This window comes from Lepidochelys olivacea, assembly GCF_965140295.1.
Source record: "Lepidochelys olivacea isolate rLepOli2 genome assembly, chromosome: 6".
NCBI lineage: Eukaryota > Metazoa > Chordata > Testudines > Cheloniidae > Lepidochelys > Lepidochelys olivacea.
The window spans coordinates 117,013,364-117,038,516 of record NC_140416.1 but is presented as its reverse complement, the minus strand read 5'-3'; the positions used below and the strand labels follow the sequence as shown (position 1 = coordinate 117,038,516).

The 25,153-nt window shown below is 45.6% G+C and overlaps 1 protein-coding gene across 1 annotated transcript in view; it reads right to left on the bottom strand.

Moving 5' to 3' along the window:
• The window catches only part of RTN1 (reticulon 1), a 206,460-nt gene extending 188,456 nt beyond the window's left edge, over nucleotides 1–18,004 (bottom strand). Inside the window, exon 1 of the mRNA XM_084630811.1 lies at nucleotides 17,592–18,004. Within this exon, the coding sequence (XP_084486937.1) occupies nucleotides 17,592–17,772 (181 nt within the window). The 5' untranslated portion in view covers nucleotides 17,773–18,004. The remainder of the gene's footprint in view (nucleotides 1–17,591) is intronic.
• Between the last annotated feature and the right edge of the window lie 7,149 nt (nucleotides 18,005–25,153).

The window sequence follows — 25,153 nt, the reverse complement described above, 5'->3', positions numbered from 1 at the left end:
AGGACAATTGTGGCATGAGACATCTGAACTGCAATTCCCATGCAGCACCATGACAGCTCAGACAGACGCCGAACTGACCCAAAATGTTTCAATCCAGTTGGACAAACCAAAATGTTTTGATTCAGGTTTGTCTGACCCAAAATTAAATATTTTGTTTTAATTGTCCTAATGGAAAAGAAATCAAAACATTTGAGTAAAAACTGATTTTTATGGAAACTGCATTTTCCATGAAAAAAAAACATTTTGATGGAAAATTCCCAACCAGCTGAAGCTAGAAATAAAGTTACATGACTGCCGTCATCTTAAACCCTCATGGTGCAATACATCAGGAGATTGTCCCTGTAAGCAAAAATGTATGTAAGTATTCTTAACACAAAATAAAAAGAAAATAAACCCAGGATTTTCAAATTTGTACACCTAAAATTTGGCTTCTAAATCCACATTTAGGCACCTAAATAAAAGTAGCCTGGACCCCCATTTTCAAAAGGGACTAGTGATTATTTGGTGCCTTATATCTTAATTGCTCACCTTGAGATACTGGTGACCTACTGGATAGAGCACTGGACTAAGCCTCAAGAGATCTGAGTTCTATTCCTAGATTGGCCAGTGGGTGTCCTTAGGCAAATCATTTAGCCTCCCTGTGTTTCATTTCCCCCATTTGTAAAATGGATCTAATGATGCTTACATATGTTGTAAAACACTTTAAGATCTACAGATGACAAGTGTTAGATATGAGCTAGGGATGATTATTATTAAAGGGTCCCGATTTTCAGAAAGTGCTGAGTACCCGTCCTCTGAAAAGGAGACATGTGAAAGGAGCCAGAAGCTGGGACCCCAAAATCAAAGACACTCGTCACTTTTAAAAACGTAGGGCCCTATTTTCAAACTTGCTGGGCACCTGCTGCTCCCATCAAGATCTGTGAAATTGTGGATACTTGGCATTTCACTGGCCCATGGTCATGGAGGTCTCTAAACATGGATTTAAGAGCCTAACTTTAGACACCCAGATCTGAAAACTCTGGCTTAAGTTTTTGCCGTTACTAGGAGACACCTGCACAATCTTGTGACACAAGTTTTATCTTCTGAACTTTTAATTAGGTTCTCTTTCCTGTGTGCATCAAACATACATCTGAGCAAAATCCCATGGTAACAACCCCTTGTCAGAAGTTACTGGAGTGTAACAAATTTCAGTCTGAAAAGTGTCTAAGCATATTTTTTAAAATGGCAATCTCACAAGACAGAAAAATGACCACTTTGGGTTTCACTCTCCCAGGATCTACAGGTTCATTGAGTTGATTAACCAACCCTAACATAGAAGAGCATGATATACCTTCCACCATCTGTACTCGTGTTGTCCAAGGCCACTGAGTTGTGATCTGCCTAAAGAACACCTCCTAGAGAACAGCAGCATGTCAGTGCTAGCAACCAACCTGAGAAAACCACTGTTAAACACCAAAGGCCATATCCCCAGCATGGCACCAAGCAAGTCAGCAATTTCCCACTTACACCAGCAGAGGATTTGACCCCAGGAACCATATTTTCTAATCCTGCATTCTGTGCTCCTCCCCGAAAACTGCTCCCCACCTTCCTCCAGCTCTGGGCATTGGCCAAGAACAGTTCTAGACAAAGAACATAGAAACACACAGGCATTCTGAATAAAGGCTTTTAGCATTAAAATATTGGTGCACTCTTAGTTCCTGCCCCGAATGATTTCCTTAAAGACTAAAGAATCTAGTGGGGTCACAGGGTCAGAAACTGTAGCGGATAAAATCAATGTGTACCTAAAGTGCTGGAGAACATGACAATCCTCTTTCCTCTCTTCAGAGCATGCAGCCAAGAACATCTTATAAAATCAGTGGTCCGCCAGGAAGTACAAACATAAGAACTAGAACTGTGCAGAGACAGGTATCTCAGTTTCATGGAGGATTTCAATATTTTAAACATTTTGGTTTTGTTTTGATTCGGAGCAAAAAGCAAAAATTTCTAAATTCTCTGCAAAAGGAAAGGAAAGGAAGCCCTGGCTCCCAGGCAGACCACCTGGCAGGCTGCCCCAGAGCAGTGGACAATGGAAGCCCTGGGGTCCCCCCACTCCAAAGCAGCCTGTGTGACAAGTTCCTGAGGACCTGGGTGGGAGAGGTGGCAGAAAACCAGGCAGGTTTCAAACACTGCCTAGCAGGCAGGGATGCAACAGAACCTTTGGAACATCATAAAAATTGAACTATCCACACAAATTTTTTTCAATTTTGATGAATCACCAAATTCCAGTGAAAAATGTTTCAATGGAATTTTTCCTATAACTTCTAGTAATAACCCCCCTCTGGGCAGCCAGCAAGCTGTAACCTGAGTCTTCATCACCCAAGCACATGCCTCTACCATTCTAGTTAAAGGACTAAGGCCCAGATCCCCAGGGCTAGTTAGGCTCCTAGCTCCCATTGATATCAGTGAAAGTTAGGAGCCTAAATACCTTTGATGATCTGAGCCTAAGTGCATTAGCTGGCAGCAGGGGTAAGTGGTTATTCTCTGTGGACCAACCAGAACGGAAGCATGGAACACTTTACAAGCATGTTCCACAGAGACCAGTAGTGGAAAAAAGGAGCAACCAACTTGATACTGGGGGTCCCAGCAAGTGTTCACAGTACAGTATATGGCAGAGGTTGCCAATTTTGGTTGGACATATTCCCAGAGGTTTCATCATGTGGCATAATCTTTAATTAAAAATTAATCTTTGATTCCTGAAGACTCCAGGACAGTTCTGGAGGGTTGGCAACACTAGTATATAGACAGTGTACACTATGATCCTGAAAACGACAATCCAGACAAACTTACTCTGCTTTTATACTATTAGAAAAATATTGTCATGATGAAACATCCACCGCTATCACTGCAAGACCCTTTAGTACATCAAAAGTGGGAAACTGGTTGTGATCAGTTGTAGCAAAAACAGCTTGTGCCTTCCCACCTTCCAACATGTAATCGGGACAAACCTCCAATATTGCTATTAGACCATTCTGCTAGACCAAAGGACTCTGCTTAGCATAGTTCTTAGTGCTGGGTTCACATTTTTAAAGATAACTCTGGAAAGCTTCTCAGATTACATATTTTGCTCTTTAATTTACGTCTCAGAGGATAAAGCTAATCAAAAGAGCAGTGAAGGTAGTTCAACTGTTTCAGATCCAGGGCTGATTTATTAACTGTAGTTGCATTACTCTTTCTTTCACGGAAGCTGCTGTGAATGATTCCACCTCTCTACTCTCCAAAAAAATATTTTTGCTGGTGATCATATACAAGCTGACATACTTGCATACTAGACATGCACAAGTGCACTGCACAGTCTGATTCATCTGCGAAACATCCAACATGCTATCTGCTTGATGTAAAGTAGGTTGGAAGAGTGACCTATTAAAAGCAAGAGGAAAAAAAAGAAAGTCTACTGCAGAGCTGTGAAACCATTAATTTTTTCTTACTCTTTGTTCAGCCTCCTTTCCTTAGGTTGCTTTTCAGTTGCACTCAGATGTCCTGGTGAGGGACAACCTTATACAAACTTATATAAATAGATGGAATTATACACTGTCCGTTTGCTATGATCAAAGTGCAAGTATAATTCTTACATATTATAGAGCATTACACCGCAAAAAGTGTCACCTTAGCTCTGACCTGTGTATCTGGAAACTGAATTACAGCATGTCAGAAAGACAAGACAAAAATCCAAAGAAATGGCAATGGATCCTTGCTTTTAACCATGATAGCTGCTCAAAGCCATCTACCTAGGACCCCTTACAGTAATTTTAAAGTATAGAAGTTCCACTGTTGCATGTGATGGTAATTCTAAAATAGAATATAGAAATTTACTGGATAAAATAAAAATAACCTAATGCTTTAAAAATATCATTTATCTTGCTCCAATTTTGACAGATAAAGATTGTATTTTCTGTTACAGGGCCAGCAATAGATCAAGCACATTTCTAAATCTTACTGACATCTAGAGCTGATGGGAAAGAAGAAGAAAACATGAAACTTTTGAGAATTTGGCAAGAATTTATTAATTTTTTTAAATAGTTTTTTTAAACTATGTCAAAATTTCTTCTAAAGGTTTTGATTTTTGAAAATGTCAAACATCTCAACAGCTAGGTCAAAACAAAACACACTTTTTACTAATTTTTTTGTGAAAGTTTTCAGAGAGAGGGGATATTTCAAAAATTAATATTAGTGATGACATTTTTTTAATTGAAACCTCAAAATGCAGGAAATTTGGATCTGGTCAACTGGCATCATCAGAGATATTGGTCCACATTTTCAGTGGGCCTTCACAATAGCTGTTTATTTTGTCCATGAGAAAAAATGAGCATGCACTCATTTGCACTCAGTGATACCACATCTGTGCAAGCAAGAAACTGCTTGCTTGGCCATCTTCCCATTTGTGCATGCAGTTTATGAAGACAAGTGCACACGAAATTTTGAAAGTGCAGAATTGAACAGAACCTTTTAAAAATTTGGTCCAAAATGTGCAAGGGAGACACAAGTCTACATTTTCTTCTTTGAAGAAGGTGGCAGTTGTGGGCCGCTTTGTTATAAAGGCTTCTGATTGTGAAGCAATAAACTGAGATCTACTCCACTGCCCATGTTCTGAAAACAAGTATATTTTCATTCATAAAGAGAGTTTTCTGAGAAGGTTAATTGCTTTGGGGCTTGCTCTGATTCAGATGCATTTTCTTAGAACTTTTACTTTTCACCCAAAACTTTTTCTGCAACCTGCAAATCTAAGAGTTTTATATGATATCTGCTGGCTTTTGGGACAACCTGGAACTCATAAGACACAATTATGCATTAAATGTTAATGATAATTTTACAAGATCAATAAAGAGAACAGCTACAACATTAACTCAATATTATGATAAAAAGAAATGGGGAAGGTTACCAAAGGGAATAAAACAATCAGCTTTAGAGGAACTGGACAGTGAAGGCTGATGAGGAATGGAATGTTAATCCGTATGACACTGTTCAGCCACTAGATAGCACTGTGTGAGAACACTTTTTTTAAACAAACCTCAACCATAGCTGGGAAAGCTTTAAAGGATCTTATAATGAAGACATCTGGTGTGTGTAAGCAAGCTCTGTGACCCGTCCATATGTGGTACAGAAGTATATGACATGGTGTCAGGAGTAAACTAAGAACAGAAACAGAAGGAACAAAGCAACAAAGCTTGGAGAATCTTATCAACATGTAACTCTTCCATGCCCCCGAGAACCTTAGCTTTGAGAAACCTTCAGAATGGACAGACTGGAAACAATATTTTGCAACATTTCGCATTGCTACCAAGCTCCACAAAGAAACTGGAAATATATAGATATCTTCTTTAATTTATGCTATGGGGAAGGAGGTAGACCATATCTTTAACTCCTTTGACTTTACTGAAGCCAGTCACAAAGATGACTATGAAAGGGTTCTGGGTATTTTTTATGAATACTCTATACCTCAGAGAAATGTGGTTTATGATAGAACATTTTTCCATCTGAGAATTCAAGAACCAGGTGGAAATATTGAATGTTTTATAAGAGCTCTGCATACACTGGCTGAAAACTGTAGTTTTCAGAATGCAAAATATGAAAATATTAGAGATAGGCAGCTCAAGCTATTGGGTTCATAGATAAAAACCTTTCACAGCAGCTACCATTGAAGAAAGATTTAACCCTAGCCACAGGTATTCAAATAGCAAAACAATCTGAAATGATGAAACAGCAAAACCTGCAGAAAACTGATAAACTTCCTTACCTTAGGGGTTTTATGATAATGACTTTTAACACTCAAGGGTTTGCTGTTTCAGCAGTTCAGACTGTCTTGCTGTTTGAGTAGCTGTGGCCCACATTACCCATAAGTGAATGGAGAGGCTGAGAGCTATACAGACAGCCAAGAAAATCTTACAGCAGGAAGATCTATTCCTCGCTCTTCTGAGTTACAGATCACACCAATAACAACTACCGGACATGGTCCAGCACAACTCCTGATGGGAGGACAACTCAAAAGTACTGTTCCAACTTTTGAAAAGAACCTATTTCCAAAGTGAACAGGCATGAAGAGAGTAGCCAAACTGAATAAAAATGCTAAGGATGTGTCTACATTGCAATTAAACAGGCACAGCTGGCCCATGTCAGCTGACTCAGGTTCATGGGGTTTGGGCTACAGGGCTGTTTAATTGCAGTGTAAATGTTCAGGCTCAGGCTGGAGCCCAGACTCTGGAACCCTGGTAGGGGGAGAGACCCAGAGCCTGGGCTCCAGCAGAGCCTGAACCTCTACACTGCATCTACACCCCATAGCCTGAGCCCAAGTCAGCTGAAATGGGCCACCTGATGGTGTTTAACTGCAGTGTGGACATACCCTAAAAGAGCTTATGATCCCTTTTACAACAGACGTCACTCAGAGAACTGTCAGATCTAGAACCTGGTGACCGTGATCATGTCAAATTGGATGGAGAAAAAGGATAGATAACTCCAGCTCTCCTAAAGAAAAATAATTCAGCACCCAGATCAGAGGTGATTGAGATTGACAGGGGAGAGTTCAATAGAAACTGTTGACATCTACCATTTGTTCCTCATAACGAACAATCAACAGAGCAAACTCTACAGATGACAGACGTGGAACAAGGAGAAGACTCAAGGATTCCAAACCAACCACAGCCAGTCACTGCAACTAATGGACAGCCTGATGACCAAGTTGTTACATGGTCAGGTCATGTAATTAGAAAACCGATAGGATTTGGAGACACTTAACAGACTGATACATACTGAAGTTCAAAGACAGCGTGATAGTGTAAATATTGTAATGGAATGTGCTGTAATGGAATGCTAAACTGTATTATACTTTTCAGCTAGTAGGTGGTACTGTGTGTAAAATACCTTTTTAAAAGAACCTCAGCTATACCTGGCAGAGCATTAAGTGATCTTATGATGAACACATGTGGTGTGTATAAGCAAGCTCTGTGACCAGTCCATATCTGGGTGCGGAAGTGTGACAGCTGTATCAATTAAAATTTAGAGCAGAGTAATACTCCAATTTACATCATTCCCTTGGTCTATGATGTTTATACCAAAGGTACAGAAGATCATTTCTGTGATAACAATTAATGACATGATCCTGTGAGGTACATAGCATCTCCTGAGATGGGCTGAACACTGATCAGAAGATGTTTCATACCTCATAAGATCAGGAACTACATTTTTACCAATTATTTAAAAAAAATTCCCCTCCTTTCTGTGCCGGCAATTAGCAGGTGTAAATATTGGTGACACAACTTAAGTAATTTAGATGAAGCTGTATAGCAAGTATTTAAGGCTCCAATTCAGCAAAGTTCTTAAGTCAATGGGACTACACATGCTTAAAGTGAAACATATGTGGGCCTAAGAGTAGTTAAGCTCTATAAGGGTAGTTAAGCTCTTGGATAGGCTTCCAAGGGAGATGTGGAAACTCCATCATTGGAGGTTTTTAAGAACAGGTTGGACAAATGCCTATAGGGGGCTGGACTTGATGACCTCTCAAGGTCCCTTCCAGCTCTACATTTCTATGATTCTATATGCTTAAGCACTTTGCTGGATCAGGGCCTTAGTGTCTAAATGATCTAAATTGCACTTGTGATTATTGGTGCCTACAAACTGCAGGCACCAGAAGAGAGGTCCCTCACACCAGCTGCACAGAGATTAGCCAGAAACACAGAATTCTGTAAAATAGAAATGGGCTGCACCTGGTAATGCTCATGTTCCTTCCCCAGCACATCTGGGGAGACCGCTCCATTACAGGAGCAGAGGCCAGGCATTCTGGGGTTGGTCACAACAATCTATCTGCCTGCCTGTGACACCTCATGACCCAGCAATGCTCCCTGTGCGCAGCCCACACAGATTATTTCTGCTGCTGGAAGGAATAATTTGTAGATTGGGAGGGGACTGCTGCTGACCTGAATAAGGCTGAACATCAGTGCTGCTTTGGCAGAATATATTGAGTCTTGTTCCAGAATCTGGCCTTTTTCTATTGCTACTGAGTGCTAGTTTAAAATCAAACTCAGTGAGAGAGATGCTCTCGCTGACGTGAGTGAGCTGGGATCTGTTCTCGGGTCAGGTGCTTTTCACATCCCAGGTGTACAAGACGCTATCTTTGGACTGCTTAGTCATAGTGCAGGCTGGGGGTGGCATTCAGATGAGCAACAAGTGCCTGCCAGCCCTGAGAAGCAGAATTTAGTACAATCCTATCTCATGCTGACACAACAAACAACTTTGTTCACATACTGTGGATTCAGTATATGTAGCTCCTCCTTCCCTGCACTGCCACAGACAGAACAGACGGTAGCACAGAAGAGGGATTGTATTAAAAACAAACCAACCCTTCCTTCCTAGGCCGTCTTGCTTCCTTCCTAAGGGCCTAATCCTGCTCCCATTGACGTCAATGGCAAAACTTGTCAGGGACGGTCTAGGTATACGGAGTCCTGTGTCAAAGCAGGGGGCTGGACTGGATGACTTCTCGAGGTCCCTTCCAGCCCCAAATTGCTAGAACTTTAATGGTAGAGGATCAAGCCCTAAACATAGCCCTTCTCTCATTCTATTCCTTGAAAAAGTCCTCTGCATATTTTTTAAGCCCTGATTGAAGGTTCACATCAGGCAGGGACCATATGCTCACTTGCGTAAATCAGCAGGGCTCCATTGACTTTGATACCTGAATTCATTCGCCTTACAGTCGTGCTGCGAAGCCCGTTTGTTTAAAGGTAGAGGGCTGAGGATGGGATTTCTGTCCATTTTTTTAAGTTGTATTAGTCACTTGACTGGTGATGGAATGATATGTGATAGAGGGGAGCAAGGAGAACAGCTGCTTTGTAACTCTGGGGTTATTGTGCTCAGGGCTTCAGGGGTGGAGGTTTTAAACCAAAATCTAACGGATCTGGCCCAACTCTCCTAAGGCGTCTACAATGGAAAGTTAATGTTAAAGTCAGTTAATGTTTACAAGGGAAGAGGATTCTGGTTCCAGGAAACCACAAAATGTACCACATGGCCCTACGGACCTTTTTCCTACTATGTTGTACAAAACTGCCCCATTCATTCGCTCATTCCTGATCAGGATGAAGATGACTTTAATGTTACTGCTAATAATAATAATTCAACTGCAGTTAATAAATTCAGCCCTACTCAAGGGAAAAAAGTTGGGTGTGATCCAGTGCAGGGGACCCCACCATATAAGACCCAATGCAAGCCAGAACTTGCATCATTATATGGGGTTTACAGGATTTTCATGGTACAGAAAGCCACACCCTCTGGTTAATTCCACCCTTCTTCTCCCCCTCATTTACATTTTGGGGCATACACTTCTGTGTGGCATATTTTTTGAGGGCCATGTCACTGCGGCACAAAGAGATGCTAACAAACAGCTAGATGTTTCCAAATATTGGTGTTAATGGCAATTGTGTCAAACTAATCTCAGAGCAAATGGCGACATTATCATATGAGATCTCATGATAATTGAATGCTGTAGCAAGGGCAGGCATCTAATAATCACAATAACTGAAATACTCTAAGAATTCCATGTTGGCAGCTATTCAATTAAATATAAAAAAACCCAATTCTCAGCTATATTAAATTATAAAGAAACACATACACTGTTCCTAGTATCTGAAAGAGACTGGCTCGTATAGGTTATGCTTTGAAACCCTTTTCACTCTTTGCTGCCTTTTTCTTTTTAACATGACCTTGAGGCATATAATAGATTAAATTAAATAACAACAACAGTGCACTTCTAGAAGAACTTTCATTCAAGGATCTCGATATGCTTTATAAGTGTGAATTCTCTCAACATTCTAGCAATGAAGGTAAGTATTAGTACATCCATTTATACACTGATAAACTGAGGCAGTCAGATCTCCTGGGTTCTCGTCCCAGCTCTACCACTGATCCATTCAGCGTCTTGATTCAGCAAACTACAGTTTTAACTTTAAGCACATGCTTAAATAAGCCCATCCCTATTCCGCAAAGCATTTAAGAATGTGCTTAAGCCCCACTGAAGTTAGGAACACACACTTTAATACTTTGTTCAACAGAAATGAAAGCATGTGCTTAACTGCTCTCATATATTAGAACCTAAAATTTGTAGGTAAGTCTCAGTGAATTTACTTGTCTACGCACATAATATTCCTATAGATGGTTAGAAAGATAACTGACCCTGAATAAAAACTGTATTTAGACATGAAAATACTATGCACTGAAAAGTCTCTCTTCGTGCTGGAATCGTGCTAAACATATACTACTATGTATCTTTACTTCATCTGATTTACAGTATTCATTATAAATAATATTCCATTCTTTGGAAAAAAAAGTTTTGCTATGTCATATTTTTTCGGTTTAAAATACCTAAGCATTTGTAAATTGCTCTGATCTGGTAGTAAGAGAAGAGAGAGAGAGGGAGTACAATAAAAACTAGAACATAAATGTCCCATTATAATGCAAAACTTGAATATGCTTTAGCACCACTTTGGAGGAAAAAGAACTACAATCTCAACTGATAAGTAAGTACATATAAAACAGATGTATCCATAAACAAGTCATAGAAAAGGTGTCTAGTCCCCCCTAGCATGTAATGACCCCAGCAACGTTTGTAGATGCAAAGGGCCTTATCTCTCCAGGTGCTGTAAGTCTCCTGTGAGTCAGTGGGATCTACCCAAACTTTCCCCTGGGTAATAAGGTACAGTAAGTAATTGGATACAGACCTTATAAGTAGAATGAGAGCATCTGTCACTCTTTCTTCCTCTCCCAGACTTGAATCCACCTGTACACTATGATCTTTTGGGGCAAAACCCCTAAATAGTTGCAAATCTTAAGGTTTTTTTTTTAATTTCATAGATTCCAACCCAGAAGGAACCACGGTGATCATCTAGTCTGACCTCCCACATTACTAAAGCCATAGAACTGCCCTGAATTAATTCCTGTTTGAATCAAAATCGGATTTAAAAATTCAAAGTGCTGGTGAAGCCACCACTTCTCTTAGAAGTTGGTCCCAATGGTTAATTATCCTCTGTCAACAATTTGCACCTTATTTCCAGTCTGATGTGCAATTTAAGCGGCAAATCATGATATGAAAATATTTATGGCAGCCACAACAACTACAGACAAATGTGATTAGATGCCCCCTCTCCCACACCCCTCCAACCAGAATTAAAAGGGCAGAAGTAGTTCACTGACCAGAGAGACAGACAAACAAATGAAATTATGTCACAAGATTTACTGGTCCACAGGACGATGGAATTGGGACATCTAAAGTAGCTCCTCTTCCTCATATCTCCTTCCACTTCGCTTCCCCCCACCCTCCCCGATATATAAAACAGCTCGTTACTGATTTATGGGATTAATACATCAGAGGTGAGTGACCTCTCCCCTCCCTACCCATCTTGTCTCCTTCTTCTTCCTGGTCCTCCTCAAGTCATTTGCAACCCTTATTAGTTAAGAGTTCTAAACGTGGGGGAGTCCTGTACGTGGGGGGTGAGGGCAGATACACGAACATACCGGCTGTGACCAGTTTTTTCCCCAGAGTCATCAATTTATTTAATAACACAAAGGCCATTGCATATAAACAGGCTGATGCTAGCTTTCGCAGGATACCCTCCACAGCAGTAGTGGTGGGGAAATGGCAGAGTTTTCCCTGGAATTTGATTTCCATGGGCTTGAGAAATCCTATTACTGTACAGATTTTATGCAATAACAATAGCAACAACACTTAGCTCTTACATACCACCTTTCTCTAATAACCCTCAAAGCATCCTACAAAGGAGAGCAAGTATCATTGTCCCCATTTTTACAGATGGGGAAACCGAGGCACAGTGCTGGACAGTGACATTCTGAAGAATTTTGTTTGAATGACTGGTACGCTAAAGAAATGCACACTGTACTGGCTTGCCACAGACTGGAGTGCACAGTCAAGCTATAAGGGAACTTTAGTAAGGTATAGATCCAAAAATAAATCTACTTTTTTTTCTATATCTTTTTGCAAATTTTACATCAAATCATAGAATTGTTTGGGCTGCAAGGAGCCCCTTTAATATAACCTGGTTCAACCTCTTAATTTGCAGGGGCATTTCTAAAATTTTCAGGGATTATCCAAGGGAAAAATCTGGTTATCTAGAACAAGAGAAGCCAAATACTGTATTGGCATAAGTATGTACAACTCCACTTAAATCACTTTCAAACTAGGGCTTAATTCACCCTTAAGGCTTTAACTAGGTTGTGAACAAGACCGTAGTGGACATTGTGGATGTATTTGAAAGTGGCTGCTTTAGATACAGGGAGGTAGCATTTAGGGCAGGTGTCACTACCAATGCCCTTCTTTCTACAACAATTCGATAAATAAATGCCAGGAGCCCAGTATTCACATCGTGAGCAACCCCCAGTGGCAGGAGGATGAAAAAATCTGCCAAGAAAACACATTTCAATATCTGACATTGAAAGGGGGAGGGGGCAGAAATGACTATCACAGACACTACGACCATGTCCTTACAGCAACCTGTTGATTCACCCATGTTCTGATGTTCAGGGTAGGTGCACAAAGCCTGTGCAGTGTAGCTACATGGGTTGCAATCCAACTCTCCAAACTCACTGACTCCAATGCGAGTTTTGCCTGACTAGGAGTCCAGCATCAGGCCCAGCGTCAGTGTGTTCTCAAGAGCTTGTTGCCCTGAAAACCATTTAAAATTCTCTTCCCGTCTTTAGTCATCGTGCTGCCCTCGCTGTCTCTGGCACCCAGATAGCCCCAGACACAGGGAAAAAGAGCAAATGAAAATGATTTACGAGCTAAGCTGTATCAACATGAAGGCAGGCGTATTCTAGGCCGAACGGTGCCGCCGGCTCATTCACAGCCCAAGCGAGCAAGCGTTGTGCAGGGGAGCCAAGGGGAATGGTGGGCGGCTGCAGCAGAAGCTGCAGACCCACTGGCTTTGTGCCTATTCTTTGGAGCTGCCGTGTATATGTTGGAGAGGGCACGATGCAGCTGTCAGCCTTGCCTGAAGATCTGCATCATTTTCCCTCCCTCCGTTTTAATTTTGAGCTTTCAAATATGCATATCAATCTAATCAACAATCTACTGCCCTTAAGGGCTTGGCTGTGCAGCGATTTCTGCTAGGGACATTTGTCACATGTCGAGCTGAAGGAATCAAGTAGGACCACCGTATTTAAAAACAAAAGGGCTATGCAGCAGGGGTTAAAGCCACAACTGTGTTAGGGAGGACGTGAGGGGCAATACGCCGGCTATGGGACACACACTGCCTGCAAACACAAGCAGGCTGAATGCCACCATGGCTAAAGGCAGGAGAGCCAGCTGCTACACCATCGCGAGGGTACAGTCAGGGCCGGTTTAAGGCAACATGGGGCACTCTGGTTCTGCCTGTGCCATGCCCCATCTCTCCCAACTTGGAGTAGCAGTGGCAAGGGAAGCCCCTCCCAAAGGAACAGGGGCTGTCACAACAAGCCCCCCATTTCCCCTCAAGAGCAGCAGTAGGGTCCTTTCTTTACTTAGAAGAAGGGGTCCCCTCTCCCTTCACAAGGAGGCGAGAATGGCCACAGGGGTGAGCCCCAGCTCTTACCCAGCAGCAAGGGTATATCTGTTTAGGTAGGTAGGGGGGTTAGGCCTGCTGTACTCTTCTTCTTCTGCCACACACCAAATCCTATTGGGGTGATGTTGGCAGGGCCCCTAGAGCAATGGCTCTTGGAATTCACACCTTACTACAGTGCATGGAGCAGTTCTCCCATCTTGGAGTGATTGTTTCAGGCTCTCTGCAGACTCAGGCAGATGTCCCTGCATCAGTTAAATTCAGGTCACATTTTTAAGCTTTTCTTCACAAGCATGTGGGCTAGAAATGTACTCTTTCAAATAAATAAATAAATGCATAAATAAATAAATAATGGAACCTGAGATTCTGACCTCCTCTTACGATCCTGGGAATTGGAGCCCTGAGCACAGGCCTGTAGTGCCTATACCCTTAATCCAGCCTCGAATGCAGTATGTATAACTTTCAGCGCCAGCCCTGACCTGCCAATCTGTGTGGAATTGGAGAGAAGCCATAGTTCCACTTCTGCCCCACTGGAGATATCAGTTGGCTGCACCAGCCTACACCCTACTTGTTCTCCCAGGGTTCTGGTGTGGTTCTTCCGGCATCCTACTCCCTCCTCACCCCACTAACACACCCCAACTGGGGGCCAGAATCTACCCCTAGCCATTCTGTCTTTTTGTGTTTCTCCCAGGAAACGCCCGATTTCAGCCTGTGCAATATTTTTGGAAATGTTTTTTTTCCAAAGAATTTTAATTACTGTCAATGGACAAAAATAAATAGCAGAATCCATGTGCAGATGGTGTGTTGGGTGGCATGGAGCTTTCTTCAGAAACATACAAATGCTTAGCAATCTCTCACTGCTGTTTTAATCTTGCAAGATCAGCCTACAGTGCTTCCTGCCCTCAACCAAGTTCACATTTTAGGAGGGGAAGACCATTCTCAGCACAAAGGGCTGAGCCACATATAAAAGAAGCAGTACCTCCCCTCTTTCATCTTGCCCCTCCAGGGATGAAGAGTCACCCTAGTGATTTCTAATATAGCAGCCATGCAGGAGAATTAACAGATGTGGAAACCATAGCTTCCCATAGCCCAGATTTTGCTTGAGAAATCTCAGGGTCTAATTATGAGAGTTCTATGCAGTACAGCTATATCTCACTCCAGCTCCCCATCAGGAATTCATGTGAACCTTTTCTTCAGTTTCAGTCAACCCTGGCTTTGGTTGAACACAAACGCTCGGAGTGAAACCCCTGTAAAAATTGTTGTATTTCACTCCTAAATCACATAAAAGCAACTAACATCATTTTGACATGCAGCTGGTTTGGCTCAAAACTGAGCCCAGGTTGGCTTGAAAATATTCACATACCTTTCAACAGTCCCTGGCTGCATTTCAAGTTTATAGCAAAATCCAAAGCCAGGGAAAGTTTGCGAGGTTCAGATTTCATAACAAAAAAGTTTTGCACAGCTAATGATGAAATGCTGTTATTATTCTTAGTTATTTGTATGTTAGTAGCATCTACAATGTGCAGGGCACTTTTCGAATACTTAAGGTTACACAGTTCTTACCTGAAGGAGCAGATAGCCTAGCAAATGCAAAACAACAGATCCAGGGTGTAGGAAGGGGATATATAACATACAAGCAGGATGGCTAGGGGGTGACTGGGAAACATATTGGTGATTTTTTGTTTTGTTTGCTTGCATGTCTTGTTTATTGCATAAACTATCCCCAACTGTCTCCACAACCTAGTGACTATTAGCTGGCTAACTACTCTATGATGACATTTGCTGCATCTATGCATCTCCCTGTTGGCCTATTCCCACAGCTCTTGGGTTTTAACGGAATTGCGCACCTGAGCAAGGCATGCAGGATGCCACCCTATAAACAACAGTGTCCAACTGTTTTTAAGAAACACAAGACAGTTCCACATACTCAGCAACATGCGAATGCCCCTTATTTGCTAACTTAAAAATAATCACACAGAAAGCGTATGTAAACAACACGCTTCCCCTTGTGAAAGGAGACCACAAGTGCGATGATCTATGTACTTGAAACGTAGAAACCACTGATATTATAGCAACAAAAAGAGAAGGCTGTGTGTGAATGCAGTGGATTCACTGGATGGAGTGCTGTAGAATGCAGTGCTATCGGCTCTCTCCCCTCCCCCGGCTTTTTTTTAAAAATTATACAATACACATGAAGGAGTATACTCATTTTAAAATGTAACAACATTAGCACATTTATTAGCTAATCTGAGGTCTCATCAATCTACAACCGGTAAGCATCAGTTAGTATTTGTACTGCTGAGTTCTCTCTCTCCTCCCCCCCACCCCCCCACCCCGAGTTTGGCACACATACATATATTTATAACACCTCTGTGTAAATTACTCCAAATGCAACATCTTCATGATTTTCTTTACCAGCTAACTATTCTCTTTCTAATGCAGTGCACTCTGGAGAGCATCAGTGGCACCTGACAGATAAATTCAACACCAAAGAAGCTTTCATTAAATGTAGACAATATCACAGTTTTTCAGCTGAGTGGGGATTTGATCTGTGCTGTGCAAGAAACCACCCGTCTTTGTTCTTTATATAGTCTGAGCTTCAGGATTGCCATGTTTCTCTCCACAAATGAAGAAAGAAAGATTAGGTCCCCATAGCCATTTGTATAATTGTACTTATAAGGAAAATCTCTCTACTGAGGGATCCCCACCCTTCACACACACACACACACACACACACACACACACACACACACACCTCCCTTACAATTACATTACAAGCCATATACCTCCCTCATCAGTATAAAGTCATGTTTCACAACCTACCACCAAGGTTAGCTAATGAGCAGCACATCAGGCAGATTTTACTGCCTGCCCAAAGCTCTAAAACAGTATGACACTGTCTCCATCAGCTGATGGGCATTAGACCCCATGTCACTATTGAACCCAGAAGAACCAAGCAGCCAGGAAGGCTGCAGCAAAACATCCATGTTGAGCACACACCCACCGAGAAGGCCAGGGCTGTGTGTAAGTGGAATCATGCCCCTCCACAATAGAGCTGGCAACAAATGGCCATGTAAAGTGGGTTCCTCCTGGACAGTAAGTCTTTTGTGCTGAATGATGGTAGGAGATCAGAGAGGGACCCAACCCAAAACGTTGCTCCTAATGGATCTGCGGTTATTGCATAACTGGGACTCGTGTTGATGCCAAGCCTCTCACCTCCAACTTAGTCAACCTAAGTTTAATACCGTACAGCTGCAAATGGGGGCATCTGTTTCCCAGTGGATAAGAATTTAAATCAGAGCAGCCAACTTCCCACATGTAGATGGTTAGTTAGATTCCCCCACCAGCTGGCAACTGAGAAAGGAAGGGGGGGGGGGAACCACAGAGAAAATATAGAAGCACTTTCCTCATATAATTCTCCCATGAACTCCCAGAAGCTGAAGTCTCTGGATTTCACTGATTAACGGATGTGTGCCTGCTGCTAACCCACCTACCAAATGAAAGGTGTTCCCAAGCCTAGGGAAACCAAATACATCCCCAAAGCAAACGACATGAAATACACCCCTACAAGAAAATGGGAAATAAACACAGCAACAAGAAATATTTAAATTAAGCTGTGTCCCAAGAGCAAATAGAAAATACACACACTCCCCTCCTCCCAAATACTGAAGTTCAATTAATCAAGTCCACATGTTGAAATTAAACAAGGGCCAAGTTGGGATCTCCGAAGCAAATGCGAATTAATTCCTTGAACTCAGCCAATCAGTCCGAAATGACCCAGGTGAAAGGGAGATCACGGTCTAGCCCAGGCAGTCCGGACAGAAATACCCCTACCCCCCACCCCCACCCCAGAGCTGCTGTAGAAGCGCACTCCCTCGCCTGGTTATTTTTAAAGGCCAAGCTCTCTGGCTCTTTAGCATTTCCCTCCTGGCAATCGCCAAGCAGCCCGGCAGAGATCACAGCGGGGGGGAGGGGAAGGATGCTGCCTGCCACCCTTTGTTGAGCATCTCTGGGTACCTCGCCTTTTACCTGTGGATGCAGTCGCCGTGGCAACGGGCGGGTGTTCCCCGGGGGAGCCGGCCGGCAGCTGCTGCGCCCCGTCTCCATCCCTCCGCTGCGCCCCGGCTGCGCGCTCCTCCGCCCCGGCCCCGGCCCAGTGCGCCCCGGAGCCCGACAGCGGCAGCTCCCGGCGATCCGGCGGCGCAGACATGCTGGCTTCCCGGCTTTGGCTCTCAAGGCAGCGGGAGGAGGCGCTGGCCGCTCGGAGTCCGGGCGGCTGCGGGTAACTCAGAGCTGCGGCTGCTGAAGCTCCGCTAGCGTTGATTACGCAGGTGAAAATGGCTTGTTCAGCTGGAGCCTTCCAGCCCTTGCGTCACCCTGTGGCTGGCATATCACAGGGCAGCGATCTGCCAGCCGGGCTCTAACTCTGCCCCATTTAACTGCTTCAGGCAGGCAGGCACCGAGCGCTTTGTACAGAGGGAGAAACGTGCCCTGCCCATTCTCCCTCTCTGAGCCCCCCCCCCCGCATTGTTACCAGTTGCTCAGCACAAGAGAATGCAACATGGCAGGAGAACCTGGCTCTGCATGCTTGGGGCCAGTGCCATTCCCAGAGAACTCCAGGGAGTTCCCGGGGGGCATAGGCACCCCATAAAAGATGTGCGCTGCTCCCAGAGCATTTCCATGTGTTTACAGAATACACTACTGTGTGCAGCTAGGCTGGGAAGGATGAGATTACAACTAAACGACAGCTGTCACAATAAACTCATGAGTGGCACTTACTAATTCACAGACTGCAGGAACTTACCGTGGGCTTCCCACAGGCACGGGGTGGACGAGGTAATATCTTTTATTGGCCCAACTTCTGTTGGTGAGGGGGACAAGCTTTCAAGCCACCCTAGAGCTCTTCTTCAGGTCTGGGACCAAGAAGGCTACAACCACACTGCATACAACATTGGGCTTCCCAGTCATTAGCTGTGAACTACCAAGGTTTCCTTGTAATTAGTGAGAGCCTAATGGTTTTTTATATAATAATGGCTGGGAATTATAGAGCCAAGGATCTCCAACATGAAACTGCCCAAAACCCTTGTGAACTAGGGAATTATTACTACCCCACTTTTAGTTGGATGGGGAAACTGAGACAGATGGCTACTAAGGGCCTGATCCTACAACAAGATAAGTTCTTCCGGCAAGATACTAAGCACCCTTAAGTGAAGCTAGCGGGAGTATCTTGCAGGAGGCAATCATCACCTCACAGGATTTAACCCTGGGGGACATGTGACTTGTCACAGGGTAAATTGGTGGCAAAGCCAGGAGTAATTATCACATTCATGTGACTCTGAGACCTGTGCTTTGCCTGTTGGAGGTGGTTTAACTACCAGCAGTGGGCCTTAACACCAGTTTCATTGTATTCAAGGTCATTCCTAGGCACTGGGCTACTGTAGGGTGATGTCAGCAGAGGCAGGGTTTAAACTCAGTATATATTTTCAAAACCTAAGCCCCATTCTCCCAGATCTACCTGCAGAAGAGGAAGTTCAGCATGTCTGACTAACTCCATCAGTTCTGGGATTTGCCCCCCTCCTTCCAGAACCCTCCCTCAAATCCCCCTCAAGATCTGCTTAATTCTTGGGGGGAAGGCAGTTCTGCAGGAGGCCCAGTCAAGATAGCTCTGCCACCCAGGCCAAGTGGCTTCCTCTGGTCACTGGAGATCATGCCCCCATGGGCTCCCCTCAACCCCGCTGTCACTAGAACACACCTGGAAGTTGTGTGTAGAAAGGCAGAGGGGAAAGCAGCACAAATTACACAAGCTCAGCCTCCCCTTGCAGGCTGGAGTGGTGTCCGGTGTGAAACCAGAGATGCCCAGAGAGCTTCAGCTTGCAGCCAGGATGGCCAGTCTAAAAGCTTTGCAAGCTTCAGAGCAAGAGGGAGGGCTCATTTACTCTGTTTTCCATTGGACAGACCACACTTGTTTTTGCATGGGGCCTGTGTCATTTTAATTTTTATAACAAATGCCTCATGGCCATAAAGACAGACACACTCCAAATTAATAAAACAAACAATAGCGGAAGCATGGTCATCATCTGAAGACCTTATCAATCACAATTGCCAGAATTGCATACTGACATGGGCCAGGTGTGCTCCTAGAGCAGCGGTAGGCAAACTTTTTCGCCCGAGGGCCACATCGTGATGCGAAACTGTATGGAGGACCAGGTAGGGAAGGCTGTGCCCCCCAAACAGCCTGGCCCCCGACCCCGACCTCTATTCACCGCCTCCCACTTCCCGCTCCTGACTGACCCCTTCAGAACTCCCAACCCATCCAACCCATCCCTGCTCCTTGTCCCCTGACTGCCCACTCCTGGGATCACCCGCCCCAACCACCCGCCCGGGATCCCACCCCTTATCCAATCCACCCTGCTCCCTGTCCCTTGACTGCCCCAACCTATCCACCACCACCCCGCCGCCCCCTGCCAGGCCCCCCGGGGCTCCCATGCCCTATCCAACCCACTCCCCCACCCCCGTTCCCCACCCCCTGACTGCCCCAGAACCTCCGCCCCATCCAACCGCCCCCTGCTCCTTGTCCCCTGACTGCCCCCTGGACCCCCACACCCCTCCTACCACTGCACGCATGCCACCGTCACCCCATTACCATGCTGCTCAGAGCAGCAGGAGCTCGCAGCCACGCTGCCCACACGGCGGTGTGGCTGCGTGGAAGGGGGAACAGCGGGCGAGGGGCCGGGGGCGAGCCTCTCGGGCCAGGAGCTCAGGGGCTGGATAGGACGGTTCCACGGGCCGGGGAGGGATAGCTCAGTGGTTTGAGCATTGGCCTGCTAAACCCAGGGTTGTGAGTTCAATCCTTGAGGGGGCTATTTAGGGATCTGGGGCAGAAATAGGTGATTGGTCCTGCTTCAAGCAGGGGGTTGGACTAGATGACCTCCTGAGGTCCCTTCCAACGCTAACCTTCTATGATTCTATGTGGCCCGCGGGCCATAATTTGACTACTTCTGTTCTAGAGGCAACATGTAAAAGAGCCCCTGTAAAAGAAAGCCTCTTACTGGCCCTTCCAGCCTAAGAATGAGATCAAACAACATAGAAGAGATTCCATGTGATGGAGCATCCGCCCCACACTGGCAGAGAAGGAATTCCTAGAGCCTCAGGGAGGCTGCACAGGAAGCAGCCAATAGGAGAGGGGCTGTGAGGAACAGCCCATCGGGGCCCAGCAGACCCATATAAAAAGAGTTGCCGGGCAGAGCAGGGTCAGTTGCTGCTGGGAGCCCAGGGAGTAAGGCCTGTGTCCCTGGAGGGCTGAGAAAACTATAAGCACCTTGGACAGAGCAGTAGCTGGCTCCTGGGACTGCACAGCTGAGGCTTGAGATAACAGCGAAGAAGGTGCTGGGGCCATGGAGAAGTGGTCCAGGGAAACAGAGTGGCATTGAAAGAGGTTACAGAGGAGCAGCCGGAGGATGCTATTTACAGGGTCCCTGGGTTGGGGCCTGGTGTAGTGGGTGGTCCTGGGTCCTAAGTTCCCTCTAAGCCGTGCGGCTGCAGAGCAGCCTATTAAGTGCCGCTCAGGGCTGCGGCGGGGAGAGATGCCTCTCCCCTAGCCCCAGACCTGCCGCCTCTCCCCTCCGGCCCCAGCCCCAGCCCCGGCCGGCGGGGAGAGGTGCCCCAGCCCGGACCTGCCGAGGAGCTGTCATGGCGGGGAAAGGCGCCTCTCTCCCACAGCCCAGGTGCTACTGCGGGGAAAGAGAGCTGGGGGAGTCCTCTCTCCCCACTGTAGCCTTGGGGCAGCCTGCACCACAAACCCTGCATCCCCAGCCCCACCCCAGAGCCCGCACCCCCCGCATCCCAACCCTCTGCCCCAGCCCTAAGCCCCCTCCCACACGCCAAACCCCTCAGCCCCACCCCCACCACATGAATTTTGTTATGTGCACCAATATGGAGGTGATGTGTCAGCTATCACCTCCATATTGGTGCACATAAAATTCATTCTGCACATGCGTGGGAAAAATTAGAGGGAACACTGCCAGGGTCCTCCCTGCTTGCCACTGGGGTAGTGACTGGACTGTTGCGCAGATATACCTATCCCCGGAAGGGGGGAACACAGATGATGATGAGCTAGAGGGCTGAGGCGAGAAGAGGATGCTGCAGTTCTGGGAGCTGAGAGAGGCGCTGTAGGTGGGAGCAAGGACAGTGTCGGTATGCAGACTGCGAATGTAGGTATTGGCCTTGAGCTAATCTCCATCACAACCAGGAGGAGGTGCCAGTCTGGCAATGAGGACTCTACCCCATGACAGTCCAATCCAGAAGAAGGGTGGTCACAATGCAGAATCTCAAAACATCCACACACAAATTGCTTCGCTTTGCATTGTAGCCCTTTGTGTTTTGGGGCTGACATAGGCTGCTGGACCAAAGTGACTGAGCCAAGTGGGGCTTTTGGTCTCAGAAGCAGCATTGCTGGCAAAGAGCATGGGGCTTGATGAAAGGGATCAGCTGATACAGCAGTAGAAAAAACAGCCTCTCTTCCTGAAGGATTTATTCTTGAGGCTTTAGAGCAAATTGGCTACGATATTAAAGAGAAAAGTAAAAGGCCTTTTGACATAACTGGGAAACCAAATTAAAAACCATCAAACTACTGGGGCAAGGGTATTGCAGGCCCCTGTTGCAGGCAAGGCACTGCACGCTGTGTTTGCAGCATGGTATTCTCAGTGCTAAGATGCTTCACTTGCTCTTGCAGCCATTGGTTGTCTGAGATCAGCTGGGCAACTTGGGCCTGCCATGCTTAATTCTCTGCCTGAAGGCAGAGGGCCCATTTGGGTGAATCCAATGCTTCTAGTAGTGGCTGCCGTGGTGCTGCTGAGTCCATTCTTCTCACATCTGTCTGTCCAGCAACTCGCACCTGAAGAAAAGGAGCAGCGGTGTCAGCACCACCTACTGGGGTGAAACTGGCCATGCCAGCCTGGCAAAGAGCTTGGGGAAACAGGCTGGCCCAGGTCTGGTGGGAGGAACCACCTTGGACCTTGAGAGACGAGAACTTCCCTGCACCCTTGTCCTCTCTGAGATGCACCCGGAGCCCCATTCACAGGCTTCCCATTTGCAGGTGTCTATCTAGCTGCACATCCTGGGAGACACCACACACACACACGCACACACACACACGCACACACACAACATATTGCCCTCCAACAGGCCCTCATTGATTCAGGAGCAGCAGACAATTTAATGGATGCAGCTTCAGCTCCTACAGATACTCCTGCTATGCAAGGCCATGCTCAACACAACCAAAACTACAGATGATTCCCCACTGTCCTCAGGTCCAGTTATGGAGGAGATTGTTGCCCTAGAGGCCATTATTCAGGGACATGGAGAAATGACACAATTTGCTGTGATCCACTCCCTGCATTTTCCCGCATTTCCTGGCTGGACCTTCATGACCCCCTCATTCACTGGTGAGAACATAAAGCTACCTTCCTGTCCGAACTCTGCTGACAGCGTGGCCAGAAACCAATGAATGTTGCACCCAGACCCAATCAGGCTCAAGTAGGGGTAGTTGTGTGCACTGAAATGTCTAATAGGAGAACTATGGAACTTCCCCCGCAAGCATCGTGATTACACTGATGTCTTTGAGAAGAAGAATGCAGAAAACCACCCCCCCACATCGGGACTATGACTGCCCCACACAACTTCAGCCAGGGGCAAAAATATCAGAGATTTATTTTTAATTTTTTCAAAACAAGACAAACTCCTCACTGCCCTACTCCGAAAAAAACACCAAGTTCCATGCCCCGGCATGCGTATGAGCAATTGCAGCTTGCCTCCACCACCGCTTCAGTACTGGCCCACCCTGACATAGTGCAAGCTTCCATTGTGGAAGCAGAGGCCTCTAGTAGCGATAAGGGCAGTCCTCTCCCAAAGGCATGGACACAAGCAAATCCTGCATCCCATCGCCTATGACTCAAGGATGCTCACATCAGCTGAGTGAAACTATGAGATCCTGGACAAGGAACTCCTGGCAATTGAGACTGCCTTTGAAGAGTGGAGACTTGACTTGGAAGGAGCCCATCATTTGGGTCCAAGTGTTCACAGACCACAGGAACCCGCAGTACCTATACAGGGCCAAGACTCTGAACCAACGACAGCTCTGATGGGCCCTAGTTTTCTCCCAATTCAACTTTACCCTGATTTACCACCCAGGAACGGCAAGGCCAATGCCTTGTTCCGAAGATATGACCCTGACTCATGAGGCCCCAGTCTGGAACCAGCCCACATTTGCAAATCCCGTAACTTTCTTAATGCAACTCCCTGCTCGGACCTGATTGCACTCATCTGCTCTGCCTCTGACTGCAGAATTCCATCCAATGAGTTGGCCAAGAACCACACGACACCCAGAAGGGGATCATGTTTGTGAAGGACTGCATTTATATTCCCCCTGGACCTGCAAGGGTGGCAGTTCTCCAACTGTGCACAGCAAGTGTCCTGCGCAGCACCTTGGCAAGATACTTAGGGTGATATAAAACTCAACAATTAGCATATCATTTCTTCTGGTGGCCCTGAATGAACACCACGGTAAAGACCTTTACAGCTTCCTGCGAGATGTGTGCCCGCATCAAGATCCCTTGCCAGAAACCCTTCAGTCTCCTCCAACATCTGGACACACCATCTTGGTCCTGGGAAGCCATTTCCTTGGACTTTGTGGTGGAACTACCAGAATCTAGTGGTTCACTGCCATCTTAACAGTAGTAGATTGTTCTTCTAAAATGGCTCGCTTTATTCCCTGCACAGGTTTACCCTCTGCAGAGGAAACTGCCCGGCTCTGGATAAACAACTGAGTCCAGCTTCATGGCCTCCAAGATCATACCAGCTCAAAACGGGGACCCCAGTTTACTTCCCACTTCTGGCATGAAGTTGGGAGTTACATTTATTAGGAGTCCATATGCACCTGTCCTCTGCCTACAATTCTCAGTCAAATGTCCAAACGGAAAGATTCAATCAGATCCTTGAACAATACTTATGAAGCTACATCAACTGTCACTAGGATAACTGTTCTTTACTGTTACCATATGTAGAGTTTTCATACAATAATGTGGACCAGCCACCATAGGCCACGGCCCTTTCTTTAGCAACTATGGGTACCACCCGTACCTTCACCCACAACTACCACATCCTCCCCCAATCCATCTCGCTCAGACCTAGTAGAACACATCCATTGCATCCAAGAGGAGGTGAAGGGACATCTTGAAAAGGAAAAAGGCACGTGGACAAACACAGACAACAGGGTCCCACCTACTCTGTAGGACAAAAGGTATGGCTTTCAACAGAACATCTCTGCATGGGCAGACACTCCTGGATACAAGACCATTGATTCCTTGGCTAATACTGCATTCAGTGACAAATCAACCTAATCACCTCTGAGCTTCAGCTCCTTCAATCCATTAGGGTATGTCTATGCTGCAATTCAACACGCGCAGCTGGCCTGTGCCAGCTGACTTGGGCTCATGTAGCTCAGGCTAAGGGGTTGTTTAATTACAGTGTAGACTTCCGGGGTTGGGCTGGAGCCTGGGCTCTAGGACCCTGTGAGGTGGGAGGGTCCCAGAGCT